Here is an 18,136-nt window from a genome sequence, read left to right as displayed (position 1 = left end):
CGTCCTCAATCTGCTCCTGTCTGGAACCTTTTTCCAAGACGTTCTCAAGCTTGCCGATTAGGTAGGCACGTAAAAAGCCCTGGCTTTATAGTGACGTTGGTCTATAGGTCCGGGTCAACCGTATCGCACCGGGGACTTGCCCGCCGATTTCCACACCACCGAAATAATAAACAAGTAAGTTCTGAATAGTATCTAGTGCAGTTTATTTCCTACCTTTGCTGAAAGCCTTGAGAGGCTATTTCGGGTTCTCCTTGACGTGTAGGTGAGCTCACGGGGCTCTAACCGGAAGTGTTGCTAAGCTACACTAGCGAGAGCAGTGCTTCGCTGAATTTACCACCAGATCGGAATCGCGACGCACTGGATCTAGGTAATCCGTGGCGAAATTCATTTGAGATGAACGTAGTGTATTATACGATGTGAGATCGAATGAAATAAAGCCTCAGTAAAATGGTGGTTATTTACTGAAGATCAAAGTGGATTTGTTGGAGTTCTTGAAGCCACAACCGGCGTCTCTGCTCCATTTCGAAACGACCTAGCTCGCTTTCTCTCTCTCTCCACGGTCGAGTGGTTCGCGAAACGCTCTATCTATTTTCTCACTCTCGCTCGTCTTAAATTGTATCTTTGTCTCTCTAGCCGTAACGATTCTATCGCGAGTTAAATTTTACTCTCGACGCCCACTTCGATAAAGCGGCACGACATGAGAACCCTCTCATCGTGGCCGCCGATAACTACATTCCCGATCCTGCGCACAGAATAGAAAGCAGTCGACGTCGCCCCAAACACCGGTCACAACCCGTCGCTTGCGACGAAGGGCTCGGCGAGTAAATTAGCCCACAGACACAGCCCACTGAGTTTTTCGCCGGATCTTCCCAGTGAGTCGCGTTTCCGATCCGGTGGTAGGATCTGCGAAGCATGGCAAAAGTAGGAAAAAAAAAGCTCTCGACGCATCCAAAGTAGTTTCACTTCGAAAGTTACCATTGTTCTTTTAATCGTTCAAGGATGCGTCACGCCCGCATCTGGTCGCAGGTGGCCGAGCAGGGTCAATTCCCGCGCTGGATGAAGAAACGCGACGCCATTATAACTGACGTCGAAACAAAGGACTGGATATTCAGGGAGACGGTAACGTATAATTGAACGGTAATGGACGTTTTTTTTTATTGCTTAGATGGGTGGATGAGCTCACGGCCCACTTGATGTTAAGTGGTACCAGAGCCCATAGACAACTACAACGTAAATGCGTCACCCACCTTGAGATATGAGTTCTAAAGTCTCAATATAGTTACAATGGCTGCCCCATCCATTCAAACCGAAACGCATTACTGCTTCACGGCAGAAATAGGCAGGGCGGTGGTACCTACCCGCGCGGACTCACAAGAGGTCCTACCACCAGTAATAATTGACAATATTGACAGTATATAAAAATGAATTGCTGTTCTTTAGTATCGATACTTTGTGGTATCGAGTACATTTCCATTCGATACCGATACTTTTGTACTCGATACTTTGCATTCGATACTTTTACTAAATGAGTACTTTTTGGCAGGTGTCGTATCGAACAAGAAATTAGGTTAATTTGGTAGCCGCAATCCGAAGTAAAAAAAATAGCTTTGTTTTTACAAATAATTACCTAAATGCTATTATCTATCTATCTATCTATCTAGTCTCGCTAAAACTCGAGAACGGCTGGACCGATTTGGTCTTGAATTATTTGTGGAAGTCCAGAGAAGGTTTAAAAGGTAGATTTAAAATATGACAATGCTCGGAATTAAATAAAAATAACAATTTTGTTTTCCCTTTGATGTGTCCCCCGTCGGACGGATTCCTTTTGTTTGTTTCAAGTTTATTTTATACAAAAGTTTAGTCTTTTATTTATCGATTGAGGCACTACGAAGTCTGCCAGGTCAGATAGTTGACAATAGAGAACAGCAATTTGCTCCTTCAAATCTAATTACTAATTATTACGAAACTTCATCAGTGCACAAACGTCAAAATCGCCATCATCGCGCGCCGGTATTGTAGTGAATTATCTCTTACAGGAAATCGATGAGTTGCAAGAGATCCGCCTGGAGTTGCTTCACCGGATGCAAATGGCGAACCGCCAGAAGCAGACCTCGAGGACCGGGACGAAGCTGGCGAGGCTCTGGGACGCGAAGAAACGAGAAATGGACAAGAAGATCGAGGGCATACGAAGGACCAGGGATAGAGGTGAGCTTGTGAGAGTTTATCCCACTGAACTAATCGCCAAATATCTTCAGCGGGTCGCAATTCCGATCCGGTGGTAGACTCTGCGAAGCTCTTGCTAGGGCCAGTGTTAGTACACTCTCTTAGATTGAGCCCCGTGAGTTCACTTATCAGCAAATACGAATTTGCTGGTGGTAGGACGTCTGGTGAGTCCGCACAGATAGGTACCACCACTCTGCCTATTTCTGCCGTGAAGCAGTAATGCGTTTCGGTTTGAAGGGCGGGGCAGCCGTTGTGACTATCCTGAGACCTAAGAACTTATATCTCTTAAGGTGGGTGGCGCATTTACGTTGTAGATGTCTACGGGCTCCAATAACCAGCTTACACCAGTTGGGCTCATCAGTTAACATTAGCTGCGCTTGTCTACCTATCTATCCAATAAAAAAAGAACTTGTGCTTTTATTGAGCATCTAGAATTACGAAAGCTAAGCGCCGTGCATAGCAGCGGAGGTCGCGCCGGCCTTGTGGCCGCGTTGCGCGCGTCTCGCGGTGCCGGGTCGGCTCGCGCAGAGGCCGTGGACCCTTCGTCGGACGCGCACGCGCCGCTGGCGAGGCACGGGTACCAGGCGCGCAGAAGACACGCGGAAATCACTTACGATCCGGACCTGTTGTGTGAGAGCGCTTATGTTGTCCTAGTACATCTAACGTGAAGCAAAAACTTTGTATCCCTTTTTACGAAAATTGCGCGGACGGAGGAGTATGAAATTTCCCACACTTAAAGAGAATATAGAGAAGGAGTGCAGAATGCTAATTTTTTTTTTAAATTGTGCATAAAAAATACATTAAACCGATAAAAAAACATTACACACACTACATACCATGTATTTGACGCACACACGCATGCATACTATTTTTTGTCAAACTTTTGTTCTTGGCGACTGTTGCCAAATTGAGAATAGATTAAATATTGTTTGCCTTTGTTAATATTTTTTACAGTGTAGTCTTGGCGAAATTTGTGATTATAGAAGTATAAAATACAATCATAATAGTGTACAAACTTACAATTCCAATTAATTATAGTCAAATTTCGACTACTGCGGGACCTCTAGTTATCATAAATGAACCAAGGATACACCTCTAATAGTACTCGATTAGGTACCCTTAGTAATTGCAGAGCTACCTAGGTACACTGACTATCAGTGGCGGGCTAACCTTCGTGCCCGGGGCGTGGCGCGTCCCAGCCCCAGTGTGGTCAGAGCGCGGAGGGCCCAATCTCGGCGGTCCGTGCTGGAGTCATGGTCCAGGCGGCTGGCCGATCCTTCGGCTGGTCGTAGGACCGTCGAGGCGATTCGCCCGATTCTTGTGGATTGGGTGAATCGTGACAGAGGACGCCTCACTTTCCGGCTCACGCAGGTGCTCACTGGGCATGGTTGCTTCGGTGAGTTCCTGCACCGGATCGGAGCCGAGCCGACGGCAGAGTGTTACCATTGTGGTTGCGACTTGGACACGGCGGAGCACACGCTCATTGCCTGCCCCGCATGGGAGGGGTGGCGCCGTGTCCTTGTCGCAAAAATAGGAAACGACTTGTCGTTGCCGAGTGTTGTGGCATCGATGCTCGGCAACGACGAGTCGTGGAAGGCGATGCTCGACTTCTGCGAGTGCACCATCTCGCAGAAGGAGGCGGCGGGGCGCGTGAGAGACGCACAAGCCCGTCGCCGTCGAGCGGGGGCCAGGGAGGCGGATCTCGCCCTAGCCCTGGCCCTCTAAGTGTTTCGGGTCCCCCTCATATGTCGGTCTGGGGCCCGGCGAAGGGGGCCTAAGAAGACGACGTGCAAGCTGCTCTGCACGCGTTTTACGCAAGAGCATCCGGGTGATGGAAGGCCGGCTATCCTCGACCCACGCTGGTTCTGACCCAGCGGGGTATTTCGTAGGATAACCTATTCAAACCGGCGCCATCTAGGCGGGCTTCGGACAGCCTGCCGACCGAGAGGGCTGGTGGTCGTGGCGCCGACGATCGCTGGCCCGGCGTCCCGAGGGGGAGGGTGATGGGAGAGATGTGCTCCGCACTAAACGCTTCACTCTCCTCCCCTTGCCTTTTCATGAGTTCTGTCTCATGCGAGGGTTGGACGTTGGTTGTTGAGCGACAGGAGGTTTTAGTCGGTTCGACTCCGACATGCCCCACCCTCCATCCCCAGTGGAGGGTGGGAGTCTGGCGATTTCCTCCTGACAAAAAAAAAAAAAAAAAAAACCTAGGTACATATTATTATATTATATAGTTTGTTCTTTCTTCTTTGTAAATGTGTAAAAATGTGTGTCAGAGATAAGTACTTTTAATCTTTTGAACGCCATAGTCGCATATTTGCGACAAATGAAGGCTTGCAAAGCTAATTTATTAGAGTCACTGAAGTATGAAACCTATAGGTCTATGATTAGAGTAGACAATAGGTTACATTACGTTGCGATTAGTCTTTGAATTTTGACGTCAAATATTATTAGAATTTACAGATTTTAATTATCAATAATTGAAATAAAAAAAGTAGTGATTAAATAATAAGTTTTGAGTTAACTAGTGTTCGCTCGACGACCGAAAATCGACCTAAACCACCGTTAGCTTTCGATTCATATTATGATATAAAAACTTTTTTCTTATTTTCTTCTTGTTTGACTTGAAAAAAGTTTTTTTTAATAATAAGCCATTTTTAAATTTCCTTTGGTTGGCCATACTGAATGGAAGAACGAATTCAAAGAGAACTCCTTACATTTATGTGAGCCTGGTACTTTGATATATTTAGATTCTTAATACTATTTAGACGAGCAGAAGGCTTAGTTGATAATAAGCCAGCGAACTTTAAGTCGGAGACACGTGCGCTTCTGTTGGCACTCAAACTTCAAGGTGACTCAAACCTCAAAGTTACTGCCGTCTTGAGACATCTATAAGCAAGGTTGAGTAACGCATGAGATTCTAATATGGAATAATAACTATGGTTACTTATAGTTTCTTAAACTGTGCTTACATGAGTATTGACACTGTCAATATGTTGTCAATACATAAAATACATAATTAAAGCCGTCTAATGTCGCTATCTTTATCTCCATATCCCGAGTCTCAGAATACACAGTTCTCTTTCTTTTTCAATCTGCGTCATATCTTCCATCTCTTTCGTGAAACGAAATTTCCCTAAACGCGACACTTTTCAATTCACTTTAAAATTTGACAATTCCTTAATAATTAGAATCGCATTGTTTTGGGCGCTCTTACGAAATATCTAGCAGGACTTTAATTGGAAATATCCTGTGCAAATAGTTTTTCGTTTCCGTAGCCTTAGAAGACCATGAAGAACTATCGAAGCCTCCTTCTTGGCTGGACAAATGCGGCCAGGATCTGACCAGGACCTGTTCCGGGCATCATCTACCCAGAGACGCGACCCAGCTTTGCCAGCGGGAGACGAAGTGGAGTGAGAGCTTCTTAGAGAGCCTGCACAACGACTTAAAGAGTGAGTTGGTATTCCCGCGAACTTGAGTCTGACGTTGGGCGTCCTTAAAGCCTTGTACCGCATGTTCCATGGGGAGTGCTCTAAGGAATTATTTGAGATGATTCCATTATCATTTCATTTTCCATTTTTTAGTTGGATTTTCTATAAAAGCGTATTTTGTTCGTTTTTTTAAACTATTATTTATTTTGAATTTATTAGTTGAATTTATATTTTTTCAATTTTTTTTTAATAATTAATTGTCATCGGTCCTTAATAAGTATACCAAATTTCGAGTTAATCCGACGTTTTGAAGGGGGTCAATATCATGTTCAAAAATTCCGTTACAAACACACATATACGTCTAAAGCTAATAAAAGCGTATTAAAAAAAAAAACAAAAAAATTCGGCCACCTTGCAATCACTAGTTATGTTAAGTAACGTCTTACACTTCGTCTCTGACAGAGGCCCGTCTTGGCGCCGGATCCCAATCCGCCGGTCCTCTCCGGGTCCTCAGACCTCGCGTGACTAACGCCAGCCCTCGCCCTCCCACTCCCGAGGTGGAGGCGGTCGATGATACGGAAGAAGAGAACCACCAGGCCGCCCTAATGCTGCAGAGGGTTTTGAGGGGCAGAGCGGTACAGACTCTGGTCAGTTCTAGGGATTTTTGCTAATTGACTGTATACCACGCGTGGTCATGACGCTTCTAAGTCATTTCAGAAACACGTTTGAAGAAGTACGTATTGTCATCGCGTTCGTGAAACGTTATGATGAAATATCGAGGGGTAAAAAACGATTTGCCTTTGGCGAAATTTTTGTTACTTTACAGGAGAGCGCTTCAAAGCTTGAAATTTGAAAAAAAAAATTATAAGCAAAAAACTTTTTCAGTTATTTGAATGGAGTAATCATATAAAAAAACATGGAATCGTTGATGCTAATACTAAAGAAAACGGATTTTTAATTACAAAGATAAATGTCGCGTGATAAGCGAGATGAGGCTTAATTCAAATAAAAATAAACTTCAGAGGTGTCAAGGGACACCCGGATGAAACGAAGTTCCTTTCGATTAATTAGTGAAGGAATTGTAATTTTTTTTTAAAGTTATAATAATAAATTACTGTGTATGCATTATGAAGAAGAAAAAAACAATACTATGAACTAAATTACTATTGTTGAAACGCTATCTCGAGAAACTGTACTCATTACGCGGACCAATCGGATACGAGCAATGTCACGCGATAAGCGCCTACACGTTGATTGGTCAGAATGACGGATCTAAAAAGTGTCGTGACACCTTTTCGTAAGAATTTTTTCCGTCTAGCCCCCTTTCACACAACGCTCGATAAGGAACTTCGTTCCAAAGTATCTTTTCACCCCTCGATATACTGGGTGTTAGGAGACCGCTTCCGAAAACGACACGATTTGTTAAAAATCAGGATCGATTTTTTTTCGATCCCATCATCAGAGGATTCATTAGTACTATCGTCCGTCTTCGTTTTCGGAAGCGGTTTCCTAACGCCTAGTATAGTTCTCTGAATTTGTTTCACTGCCTCTCGTGGACTACACCTCTTTTTAAAATCGCCGCGCTGGTCCAGTTTCGACACATACCAATTGTATGAATTGACTAGCGACCCGCCCTCGCTACGCTGCGGATTTATTGTTGATTTTATTGAATTTTCCTTTAAACAAATCTGAACTGAGAAAATGATTCTTGTCGCCCGCTTCGCTGGGCATTTAAAATTAACATTATTATTCGGGAGTCCAACATTCATATAAATATTAGCCTATCCATTAAGTACATGTATTTTTTACATGGATATCAAGTTTCAAGTCAATCGGATGCATGGTTCAGTAGTTATAATGGAAAATTCGTAAAAACTACTGTAGATTTATATATTAGTATAGATTATGATGATAAGTCATTTCTTCATCATTACTCCGTTACATAACAGATGTACGAAGGTCGCACGCGGGCGGCCGAGTTGACTGAGGAACTGAAGACCACGCACGGACTCCAGAAAGAAGACAAGGTCAGTTTCTATTATCTGGGTTTGAACTGGTCGCCAAGCATCAAGGGCTTCTAAGGTTGCGGCGGTGCTGTAAGACTTAGAGCTTATGTCTCAATTCCACGGACTCTGGTAGCCAATTAACACCACGTCAGCTGTGAGCTCATATACCCGTTTTGGCAACCAAGGAATCTGGCATATTTAATGTGAAAATGCGAGCTTTTGTGTTCGCGTTTCGAGCTTCCGATCGAGATGGGGCTTTGTACAGTGATGTCACTGCAGCGAAGGCTTGGTCTTTGAAGAAAAGCTGAATCGTGCTAACGATATATTAGCACGAAATAACAGTACCCCTGGTGTACTGATTGGCGTCGTATCACGCGTGAAAGATCCTTGTGATCCTCAAGATAGGATTAAACAACTATGCTCTTATTGTGTAGACGGAGGTCACGATTCGTGGTGTTAAGTGGTTTACTGTGCCCATGGTCATCACATGGTAACCGTCGCCGTCCACCTCGTGACGCAAGTCACGCATTTCGAGCCGAAACAACAAAACTGTCCCACGAAACCCATAGCCCGCAGTAGTACTGTACGTCTGATGTTACAATGACCCGCGGCCCATGTTACCCCTTTACTGTTATCTACTCGCGTAAAATTTGACGTCATTTAGACAGTAGGAGCCAGTAAACATTATAGTGTCGGACTGGCGGTGAGGGCTTTCGATTTAGCTAATGTTCTTTTGATTTGATAAAAATAACTACTCATATTGCCTTAACAGTCCCGCATCGCTCGTGAGGAGACTAAAGCGAGAGAATACAATATCTTCAAAATGGAAAGAGAACAAAGGGTAAGTCTTTCTCGTCATAATCAAGGTGCAGATCCTATAATTCTTGCATTAGACGCCTTCAGCTCTAATACTAGGAGCAGATTTAGGGACCCCGGTAACCGTACTCGTCAAACTCGGCAAAGAGTTTGACCTGTAACCTAACCCATGCATCAGCCCGCTGAGTTCTCCTTCAGAAGCGCTCGGGCAGCTGTTAGCGAACCCCACCCCTCTTGGCTGAGCCTTTGCTGGCCCACCTGTCCTGGCGAAACCCGAAAGGCCTCCAGGCCACCAGTAATCCCTCGATCCTAAAAAGATGAACGTTTTTCTATTAACTACATTTATTTTTGTTGAACTGCACCGGTAAGTCGATAACGATACACTGACTGACTCGGTAGCGCACTAGTTGGCGGACCTGACTGTCATGCCGAGGGTCGTGGGTTCGATACCCGCATCGGGGAAACATTCGTGTGATGAACAGATTTTTTTGCCCTTCGTCTAAGTTTTTATCAATTATATACGCATATATTTAAAGTATGTATGTCAGTCTCTGGTACCCATACCACCGGGGAATCCTAATTTGGGACCGAAATTATTGTTACTGTGAGGTTTATTGGGAGATGTAGGATGAGGCGTGTGTTGGTTGTTTGTTGCGTGTTGTCCTCCATAAACCTCGTCTGAGTGCTCAATAAAACATTACGTATAGCGGCCGTCTGGTGTAGTGGTAAGTGACATGGTCACTACACAAGGGGGTCGCGGGTTCGAATCCCGCCAAGGGAAGATATTTGTATGATAAATATAAATGTCTTTTCCAGGGCTATGGATGTATATTAAATATATGTACGTGTATAATAAAAATCTTACATTTATTTCCGTTATCTGGTACCTGTAACACAAGTTCTTTACGAACTTAGCACGGGACCAGTTAAAGTGGCGTGATTGTTAGTATTTTTTTTTTTTTTTTTTTTTTTTTATTGCCTTTGTAGGCAGACGGGCATACGGCCCACCTGATTTAAATGAAAGTAAATATTTATTTATTTATTTGTTTATAATTTCATGTTTATTCGCGTCAGCGACCGCGGTGGATCGCTGCACGTTGACTACTGACTGACTAACGTATGTTGCTCATTACTATAACTGCATAGTAAGCATTACTACATTACTGGTGGTAGGACCTCTTGTGAGTCCGCACGGGTAGGTACCACCACCCTGGCTATTTCTGCCGTGAAGCATTAATTCGGTTTGAAGGGTGAGGCAGCCGTTGTAACTATACTTGAGACCTTAGAATTTATATCTCAAGGTGGGTGGCGATTTTACGTTGTAGATGTCTATGGGCTCCAGTAACCACTTAACAACCGGTGGGCTGTGAGCTCGTCCACCGATCTAAGCAATAAAAAAAAGCAGCTAAGCGGGGCGGGGTATCATTCCCCTACATTACTAAGTACTCAATTCACTAATCGCCTCAAGGAGGAAGCCGTGACTGCACTCGTTGATGAGTTATGCGGGGGCGCAGTCTCGACCGCTTTGGACTTCTTGGAGAAGGAGCTGCGCAGGCTCAGAGAGGAAAGGAGACAGCACGCGTATATACTTATCGCTTGTAAGTTAACACGTTGAGCGCCAGACTAAGAGCAATGTTTAGTCCATTGGGTCGCGGCGGACCCTTATGACCCCCGATAAGTCGAGTTTGGGGGACCGCGACATTTGACATCACTGTTTCCATAAGTCACCTATTATGGTATGGTAGGGTAGGTACCACCACCCTGCCTGTTTCTGCCGTGAAGCAGTAATGCGTTTCGGTTTGAAGGGCGGGGCAGCCGTTGTAACTACACTAAGACCTTAGAACTGATATCTCAAGGTGGGTGGCACATTTACGTCGGGCTCCAGAAACCACTTAACACCAGGTGGGCTGTGAGCTCGTCCACCCATCTAAGCAATAAAAAAAACCTATTATTTTTAAGTTATTTACTGACAATGTTGGCGGAAAAATGACTCAACGATTTTTGGACCATTCTTGATATATTCGTACGGTCTTGCGACGAAGGGCTCAGCCAGTAAATTAACTCAATGACACAGCCCACTGAGCTTCTCGCCGGATCTTCTCAGTGGGTCGCGTTTCCGATCCGGTGGTAGATTCTGCGAAGCACTGCTCTTGCTAGGGCTAGTGTTAGCAACGTCCTCAGCTACTCGTTAAGACTAGGCTTAAATAGTCTCTCGAGACCATCAGCTTAGGTAGAAGAATAAAAAAGGAGATAAATACTGGTGGTGGGACCTCTAGTGACTCTTGTGACTCCGCGCGGGTAGCTATTACCACCCTGCCTATTTCTGCCATGAAGCAGTAATGCGTTTCGGTTTGAAGGGTAGGACAGCCGTTGTAACTTGCCTAATTGTAACTTAATTCGTTGCTTAATAACGCAGTGCGGGACAAGACGATGCGCGAAGCTGCCGAAGCCGGCAGGAGACAGAAGGAGGAGCACAGACGCATGGAACACGACCAGATGTTCAAGCAGGTGAGTCTGACGCAGTGGCAGTAGCGGCCAAACTCTAACACCACCTTCATTCGCTTTTTTTCACAACTACCCGCATAGTCAGGGTCTATGATCTTAAGCTGCTTTCAGACTACGCTATACTATAGTGCAGCGGTCGGGGAACCGGGGTAAATTACCCCAAATGAGGTAAAATGAAATTTTGGGGGGTAAAAATGAAACTTTCCTGAAATTTTCCCGAAAAAAATCATTTAAATTAAAAATGCTTTTTATGTGGGCTATATATAAAATATAAACTAGTTTTTTCGTCTATTAACACAAGAAAAATATCATATGAATTATAAAATAACAAGAAATTATCATTTACTTATTTTTTCTGTATTGGTCTTAGTGTGATGTTATATAGCATATATAGCCTTTCTCGATAAACGGGCTATCTAACACTGAAATAATTTTTCAAATAGGCCCAGTAGTTCCTGAGATTAGCGCGTTCAAACAAACAAACTCTTCAGCTTTATAATATAATATTAGTATAGATAGTTCCGTAGCGTTTTAAAGATTTTTTTTTTTAAATGAACTCTGCAGATATTGGGTGTTACGCAAGAGACAGTCGATGATTATCTGCTGGAGATCGTTAGCGGAGGAGTGGAGCTCGCGGCGGAGAGAGACGCGCTGCGGAGAGCGCAGGCCAATGCGGATAAGATCGATGCGGACTTTGCGGAAAACGAATCGATGTTAGTATCTCAATAGTATATACAGGGTGTTTGTTTTTGGTTTTTTTTATTTTTATTTTATTGCTTAGATGGGTGGCTTAGATGGGGACGAGCTCACAGCCCACCTGGTGTTAAGTGGTTACTGGAGCCCATAGACATCTACAACGTAAATGCGCCACCCACCTCGAGATATAAGTTCTAAGGTCTCAAGTATAGTTACAACGGCTGCCCCACCCTTCAAACCGAAACGCATTACTGCTTCACGGCAGAAATTGCCAGGGTGGTGGTACCTACCCGCGCGGACTCACAAGAGGTCCTACCACCAGTAATTACGCAAATTATAATTTTGCGCGATTGATTTTTATTACACGATGTTATTCCTTCACCGTGGAAGTCAATCGTGAACATTTGTCAAGTACGCATTTCATTACAAAAATTGGTACTTGCCAGCGGGATTCGAACACCGGTGCATCGCTTCACACGAATGCACCGGACGTCTTATCCTTTAGGCCACGACGACTTCGATCGTCCCAAGCGTTGGCTTGTGACACATTGATCTCTCTTCTCGCGTGACGTCAGAGCCAGCAGTTCCGCCAGCTACTGACTTTATCACGTAAAACTATCGTCCGTAAACCGACTTTACAGACAACCAATTGATTTTTTTTCGTTGGCATATCGTCAATTTGAACTTAGTCCAAAGATAGATGGTGTAAATGATTATCAAAACAATAGAACTAAAGAAAGACGATATCCTATATGCATTAATGCGTGACGTCACCATAATGTGGTCGAATCACAATCTTACGAGTAACAGTTCCAACCTTCATAAATAGATGGCTCTGAAGTAAAAACAACCAATATGACGGCGGTACTTACTCCACTACTACCGGTGGTAGGACCTCTTATAAGTCTGCACGCGTAGGTACCACTATCCTTCCCTGTTTTAGGGTTGCACTGTAAAAACTCAGATTTTACAACTCATGTCTCGAGGTGGGTGGCAGCATTTTACGTTTTAGATGTCTATGGGTTCTAGTAACTACTTAGTACCAGGTGGACCGTAAGCTCGTCCACCCATCTAGGCAATCTATCAATATATATAAAAATGAATTGCTGTTCGTTAGTCTCGCTAAAACTCGAGAACGGCTGGACCTATTTGGCTAATTTTGGTCTTGAATTATTTGTGGAAGTCCAGAGAAGGTTTAAAAGGTAAATAAATATGAAAATGCTCGGATTTAAATAAAAATAACAATTTTGTTTTTCCTTTGAAGTGTCCCCCGTCGGACGGATTCCTAATGTTTGTTTTAAGTTTATTTTACACAAAAGTTTAGGTCTTTTATTTATCGATTGAGGCACTACGAAGTCAGCCGGGTCAGCTAATCAATAAATAAAAACCTTCGAAGACACTGTTCGCTGAGTTTCTCGCCGGATCTTCTCAGCGGGTCGCGATTCCGATCCGGTAGTAGATTCATTCGCGAAGCAGTTGCTCTTGAGTTGTTAGGTCTCTTTCAGAGGCGCTCGGGCAGCTGTTAGCGAATCCCACCTCTCCTGGCTGAGTATTTGCTCGCCCAGCTGTCGTGGTGAAACTGGAAAGGCCTCGGGCCACCAGTAATCTCTCAATCATAAAGACACCGCTCCGCAGTTCGACGGCGGAGCAGAACGAGCTGGTGGCGGAGCTGGTGCACCAGTTTCTGTTGCCGCACGCGCACCGGACGGCGGCGCGGCACCGCATCGCCGCCACGCAGCAGGCCAGGATGGAGGCGGCCAGGAACACCATATTTGGTCTCATTGACGAACCGGACAAGACAGGTATAGAACTTTTTATTTATTGCGTAGTCTGGTGGACGAGCTCATAGCCCACCTGGTGTTAAATGGTTACTGGAGCCCATGGACATCTACGACGTAAATGCGCCACCCACCTTTAGTTATGAGTTCTAAGTTCTCAGTATAGTTACAACGGCTGCCCCGCCCTTCAAACCCAAACGCATTACTGCTTCACGGCAGAAATAGGCGGGGTGATGGTACCTACCCGTGCGGACTCACGAGAGGTCCTACCGCCAGTAACAAGAAAGAACGTAGACCTTTAATGGAATAATAAAGAAACACATGCTTAGTTAGAGGTTCGCTGTATCTGTTTTTTAAATATCTTTTATTACATCTTCTTTTTTTAGTTTTATGCTGGAGCGCTTTAAGTCAAGTTGTGTGAATGGTTTCATTTTTTTTAATTTAGTGTTTCTTCAGGGTCAAATGTTAATGTTGGCTCATTGAAAGTAGAGTGTGTGAACGTGCACCAGTGGAGGGAGATTGAGTAGAGTCGCCGAATGTGGGTTCTCGGGTTTCCCCAAAAAGTCTACTGAAGTTTTAAATAATAACCACCACTTTACTAAGACGTTATTTCATCTCATCCCATCTCATTCCATTTAATTTCATCCCAATTGATTACAGTCTCAAATAAATCAAATTCATCTCATTATTCGCTTCATATCATTTTTTATATAACAGAGTTATGTATTTATACAATAACTGAAGATTTTTATAACATTTTAACAAGCAACAATGATATCGCAAGAAACTGTAGTTGCCATATTGAATAAGAGAAGAAAATATAATAATAGAGTTTGTCTTTGTTCATTACAGAATTACAATGCATTAAATGCGGCACACCCCTCGACGAGAGATGTCGCTGTAAGATATGTCCTATTTCTCTGGCACCAGCCGAGAGACCAGCCAGAGATGATCCTCGATGGAAGCACACTAGAAGTGAGATTAATCGTAGAAATAAGATCCTAGAACCAAACTTACTTCACAGAAGCCTAAAGCGCACTGTATCTGATGATACAATGAAATCCCGTTTTGGTGCTTATGAGGCTTTATAATTTGTTTAGAGATGCTTGTTTTTTGTTAAACGATGAAGTTAAGAAGCAGGATATTTTACTCTCTTATTTTTTTGTAAGAGACAGATTATGTTAAAATTACAGAGTAGTTAGCTTAAATTGAATTAGCTTAGAATAGATTATAAGCGACACACAGACATGGAAAGGCGATAACACGCATTAATAATATTTACGTATTTGCGTATAAAAAAAAAAACCAAACGAACAGCCTTCGGGTCGTAACATGACGTAAACAATTGACTGTTTCAGGTCGGCCCCGTGTTGAGCAGAAGTCACTCAGCGAACGCTATCCAATACATCACGAACTGCGCTGCATGCTCAACGTGTTGGTCGATGAAGGTAGGTCATTAAATCACGTCTAATCTGATTGTGGCTAAATTAAGAAAAAAAAAACTCTTCAACATTCCGAAAAATTATTTAGATAAGATTAAGATTAAGATTAATTATTAAGATGAAGTTATTTGTTAAGTAAATTTATTATTATATTCCTTTTAATACTGTATAATCTATTATATGTATGTATATATGATTTTGTATATATGTATATATATACTTTTGGTATGTATTCGTAACTTAATATAAATTTCATTACACCTACCACTATTTACTCTGCACTACCTTTGGTTGACTGGTAGAGAATGCCTTAGGCATTAAGTCCGCCAATGTAAATTTTACATGAAGTGTAATAAAAAAATAAAAAAATAAAAATAAAATTTTCTGTAGCAGAAAAACCTAAAATATTGTCGCATACTTTTTACATACCAAACGTTATTTAAATTTAAAATCACTTGAATGTTACTTTGTGTAAATAGGCTGCATTATCACTAAAAGCTAATTCCTCCATGACATAATTTGAATGTCAAATTCGAAAATATCGAATCATCGATTGATGTGCGCGCCTCTAGTGTCGTTTTTTGGAACTTATGGCGCATCGCGCATGGCTTATAGAACACACCCTGTATATATAATACACAACTATGTACAGTGAGCTCCAAAAGTGCAGTAGATGGTAGAGTAAAATCTTACGAATCTACAACTAGTGCCATCTAGTTGCCGGGGATTGTAAACAAGCAACGGAACTACAGTTACTACTTACAGTTACTAGTTACTACAGTTACTACTACAGTTACTAGTTACTACTACAACTACACTACTTTGTGTGCTTAGTGCGAATCTCTTAACGTTCTCGACAGCGTAAAAATTAACTCAAATTTGTGTGCAATTCGAATGTTTGCCTACAAATTTGAGTTAACTTTTATTCTTGACCACAATCAAAAACTATGGTCAAACCATTTTACTGGTAAACGTGAAACTGGTGGTAGAACCACTTGTGAGTCCGCACCGGTAGGTATCACCATTCTGCCTATTTCTGCCGTGTAGCAGTAATGCGTTAATGTAGGGTGGAGCAGCCGTTGAACTATACTTGAGTCCTAATAACTCATATCTCAAGGTAGAATGATGGCGCATTTACGTTGTAGTTGTCTATGCGCTCCAGTAACCACTTAACAGCAGATGGGATGTTGGCTCGTCCACCCATTTAAGCAATAAACTAACTAACTACCACTAACTACCACCAGTACAAACTAACAGTAATAAAACTTGTAAGAATTCTAACAATTGTATCGGCTGTCCCTCCCTACGACTAATAGCACACATGACATGTCTAACAGCTGTGCTGGAGTCCCGCGACACGCGTCGAGCGAGGGTCACCTTGAGAAGTGAGTGGGGGCGGTCGTTGCGGGAGAGAACCGAAGCAACTATCGATGCAGTGGAGATGATCGACACTGGTGAGTGACGTAAGGTCTTTCAGCTTTTGACTTTGGAATCGGAGGAGTGGCTGGCGGTAAGCAATCAACCTTGAGACGTCGCCGAGTGGTCTTAACAAGCCACGTTTGATTAAGGACCTGTTGTAGCGCTCTGGGGATATTGTGGAGGGGAGCTCATGCCAGAGCCGGGTTTCGCAAGCCACGTTTGATTAAGGACCTATTGTAGCGCTCTGGGGATATTGTGGAGGGGAGCTTATGACAGAGCCGGGTTTCGTAAGCCACGTTTGATTAAGGACCTGTTGTAGCGCTCTGGGGATGTTGTATAAGGCACAGAGTGATGTTTCTAAAAGATTCATGGGAATAGGTTTGTCGATAATCCGAACACCCTTCTTGTGTCTTCTTTTTCTCCACCTTATCCCACTAGGTAGGGTCGGCACATCGAATTTTTCTATCCCTTTCTCCTCTATCAGCCGTCATCTCAACACTCACTCCTCTCTCTCTCATATGGTCATTCACACACTCCATCCATGTCTTCTTCGGTCGACCTCTTCCCCCTCTACCTTGCACTACCGTTTCCTAATCACATGCATTTTCTTTCTATGCATCACATGTCCATACCATACCGTCCGCTTTTTAATTTATCAATCACTGGAGCTACTTTCACACTTGCTCGGCTTGCTCTTCACTATGAGGACAAGCATACGGCCCACCTGATGGTGAGTGGTTACCGTCACCCATGGATTTCAGCAATGCCAGGGGCAGAGCCAAACCGCTGCCTACCGCTTAATACTCTCCACAAGCCTCGTTTGAAGAAGGACATGCCGTAGCGCTCGGGAAACACCGTGGAGGGGAGCTTATTCCATAGCCGGATGGTACGTGGCAAAAAAACCCTCTGGAAACGCACTGACATCATCGGATTCTCTTCTTTCGGCACACGACACTCACGCTAAAGAATATTTGTATGATGCATTCTCTTTGTTGGTTTACATGGATAAATAAGTACATACGCCATCAGTTCCCACCCATACTGGATCATCGTACTCACCCTTCGTTGACTTCTCCTTGCAGCTATCAGCAGAGCGACGGGAGAGGTTTCGGTGCCGTTGAAGAAGAGAGAATATCATCACTACATGAAGAGGGTCATAGGAGATGCTTTAGGACGGACCGAGCCTTACCACAAGTCGCCGTGTAAGTTTACTTTTAGGTATTTGTCTTGTAGGCAGACTCTCTGTGAGGCTGAGACTTGGACGATTGAAGTTCTGTAGACCGTAACCAGGTTGATGCCTCCGAGATGTGGTGCTGGAGGAAGATGCTGCTGATCCCATGGTTTGTCACATCAAACCAACGGATTTATTGGAGCAACTTGCGAAGCTCCAAATGAAAACATGGCTTATTAGCAGCTGCTTCATGCGAGCCTTATAGTCATTCTGACACATTAAAAAATAAAATAAAATACTATAAAAATCTTATAGATTCTCTCTCTCTCTCTCTCTCTCTCTCTCTCTCTATCTCTTTCCACATATACATCCGAGCGTCATGATAATCGCCTTACCGTTGCCCCCGCAGACTACTCCCCGAATCCTGGTCACGCAGGAGCCAGTCACCGTCGTCGCCCTAGACACATCCTTACGGATCCATCAGATCCAATAACCCTTGTATTAGATGCCTTCAGCTCTAACACTAGGAGCAGGCTTGGGAACCCCCGTAACCGTACTCATCGAACTCGACAAAGAGGTCGACGTGCAACCTAACCCGTGCATCAGACCGCTGAGTTTCTCGCCGGATCTTCTCAGCGGATCACGGTTC

General features: G+C 43.6%; 1 protein-coding gene across 1 annotated transcript in view; it reads left to right on the top strand.

Moving 5' to 3' along the window:
* Positions 1-18,136, top strand: part of LOC114243454 (cilia- and flagella-associated protein 91) — a 32,625-nt gene that overhangs the window by 12,255 nt on the left and 2,234 nt on the right. The window contains exons 8-23 of the mRNA XM_089738003.1: positions 108-174; positions 999-1,119; positions 2,037-2,205; positions 2,656-2,853; positions 5,502-5,675; positions 6,117-6,301; positions 7,604-7,681; positions 8,433-8,501; positions 9,945-10,074; positions 10,893-10,984; positions 11,546-11,694; positions 13,313-13,479; positions 14,308-14,430; positions 14,814-14,903; positions 16,235-16,351; positions 17,399-17,518. Coding sequence (XP_089594129.1) covers positions 108-174; positions 999-1,119; positions 2,037-2,205; positions 2,656-2,853; positions 5,502-5,675; positions 6,117-6,301; positions 7,604-7,681; positions 8,433-8,501; positions 9,945-10,074; positions 10,893-10,984; positions 11,546-11,694; positions 13,313-13,479; positions 14,308-14,430; positions 14,814-14,903; positions 16,235-16,351; positions 17,399-17,518 — 2,049 coding nt within the window. The remainder of the gene's footprint in view (positions 1-107; positions 175-998; positions 1,120-2,036; positions 2,206-2,655; positions 2,854-5,501; positions 5,676-6,116; positions 6,302-7,603; positions 7,682-8,432; positions 8,502-9,944; positions 10,075-10,892; positions 10,985-11,545; positions 11,695-13,312; positions 13,480-14,307; positions 14,431-14,813; positions 14,904-16,234; positions 16,352-17,398; positions 17,519-18,136) is intronic.

This window comes from Bombyx mandarina, chromosome 24 (genome assembly GCF_030267445.1).
Source record: "Bombyx mandarina strain Sakado chromosome 24, ASM3026744v2".
Classification (NCBI taxonomy): Eukaryota; Metazoa; Arthropoda; class Insecta; order Lepidoptera; family Bombycidae; genus Bombyx; species Bombyx mandarina.
Note: the sequence above shows the minus strand (reverse complement) of the source record. Positions and strands in the feature narration are given on the sequence as shown.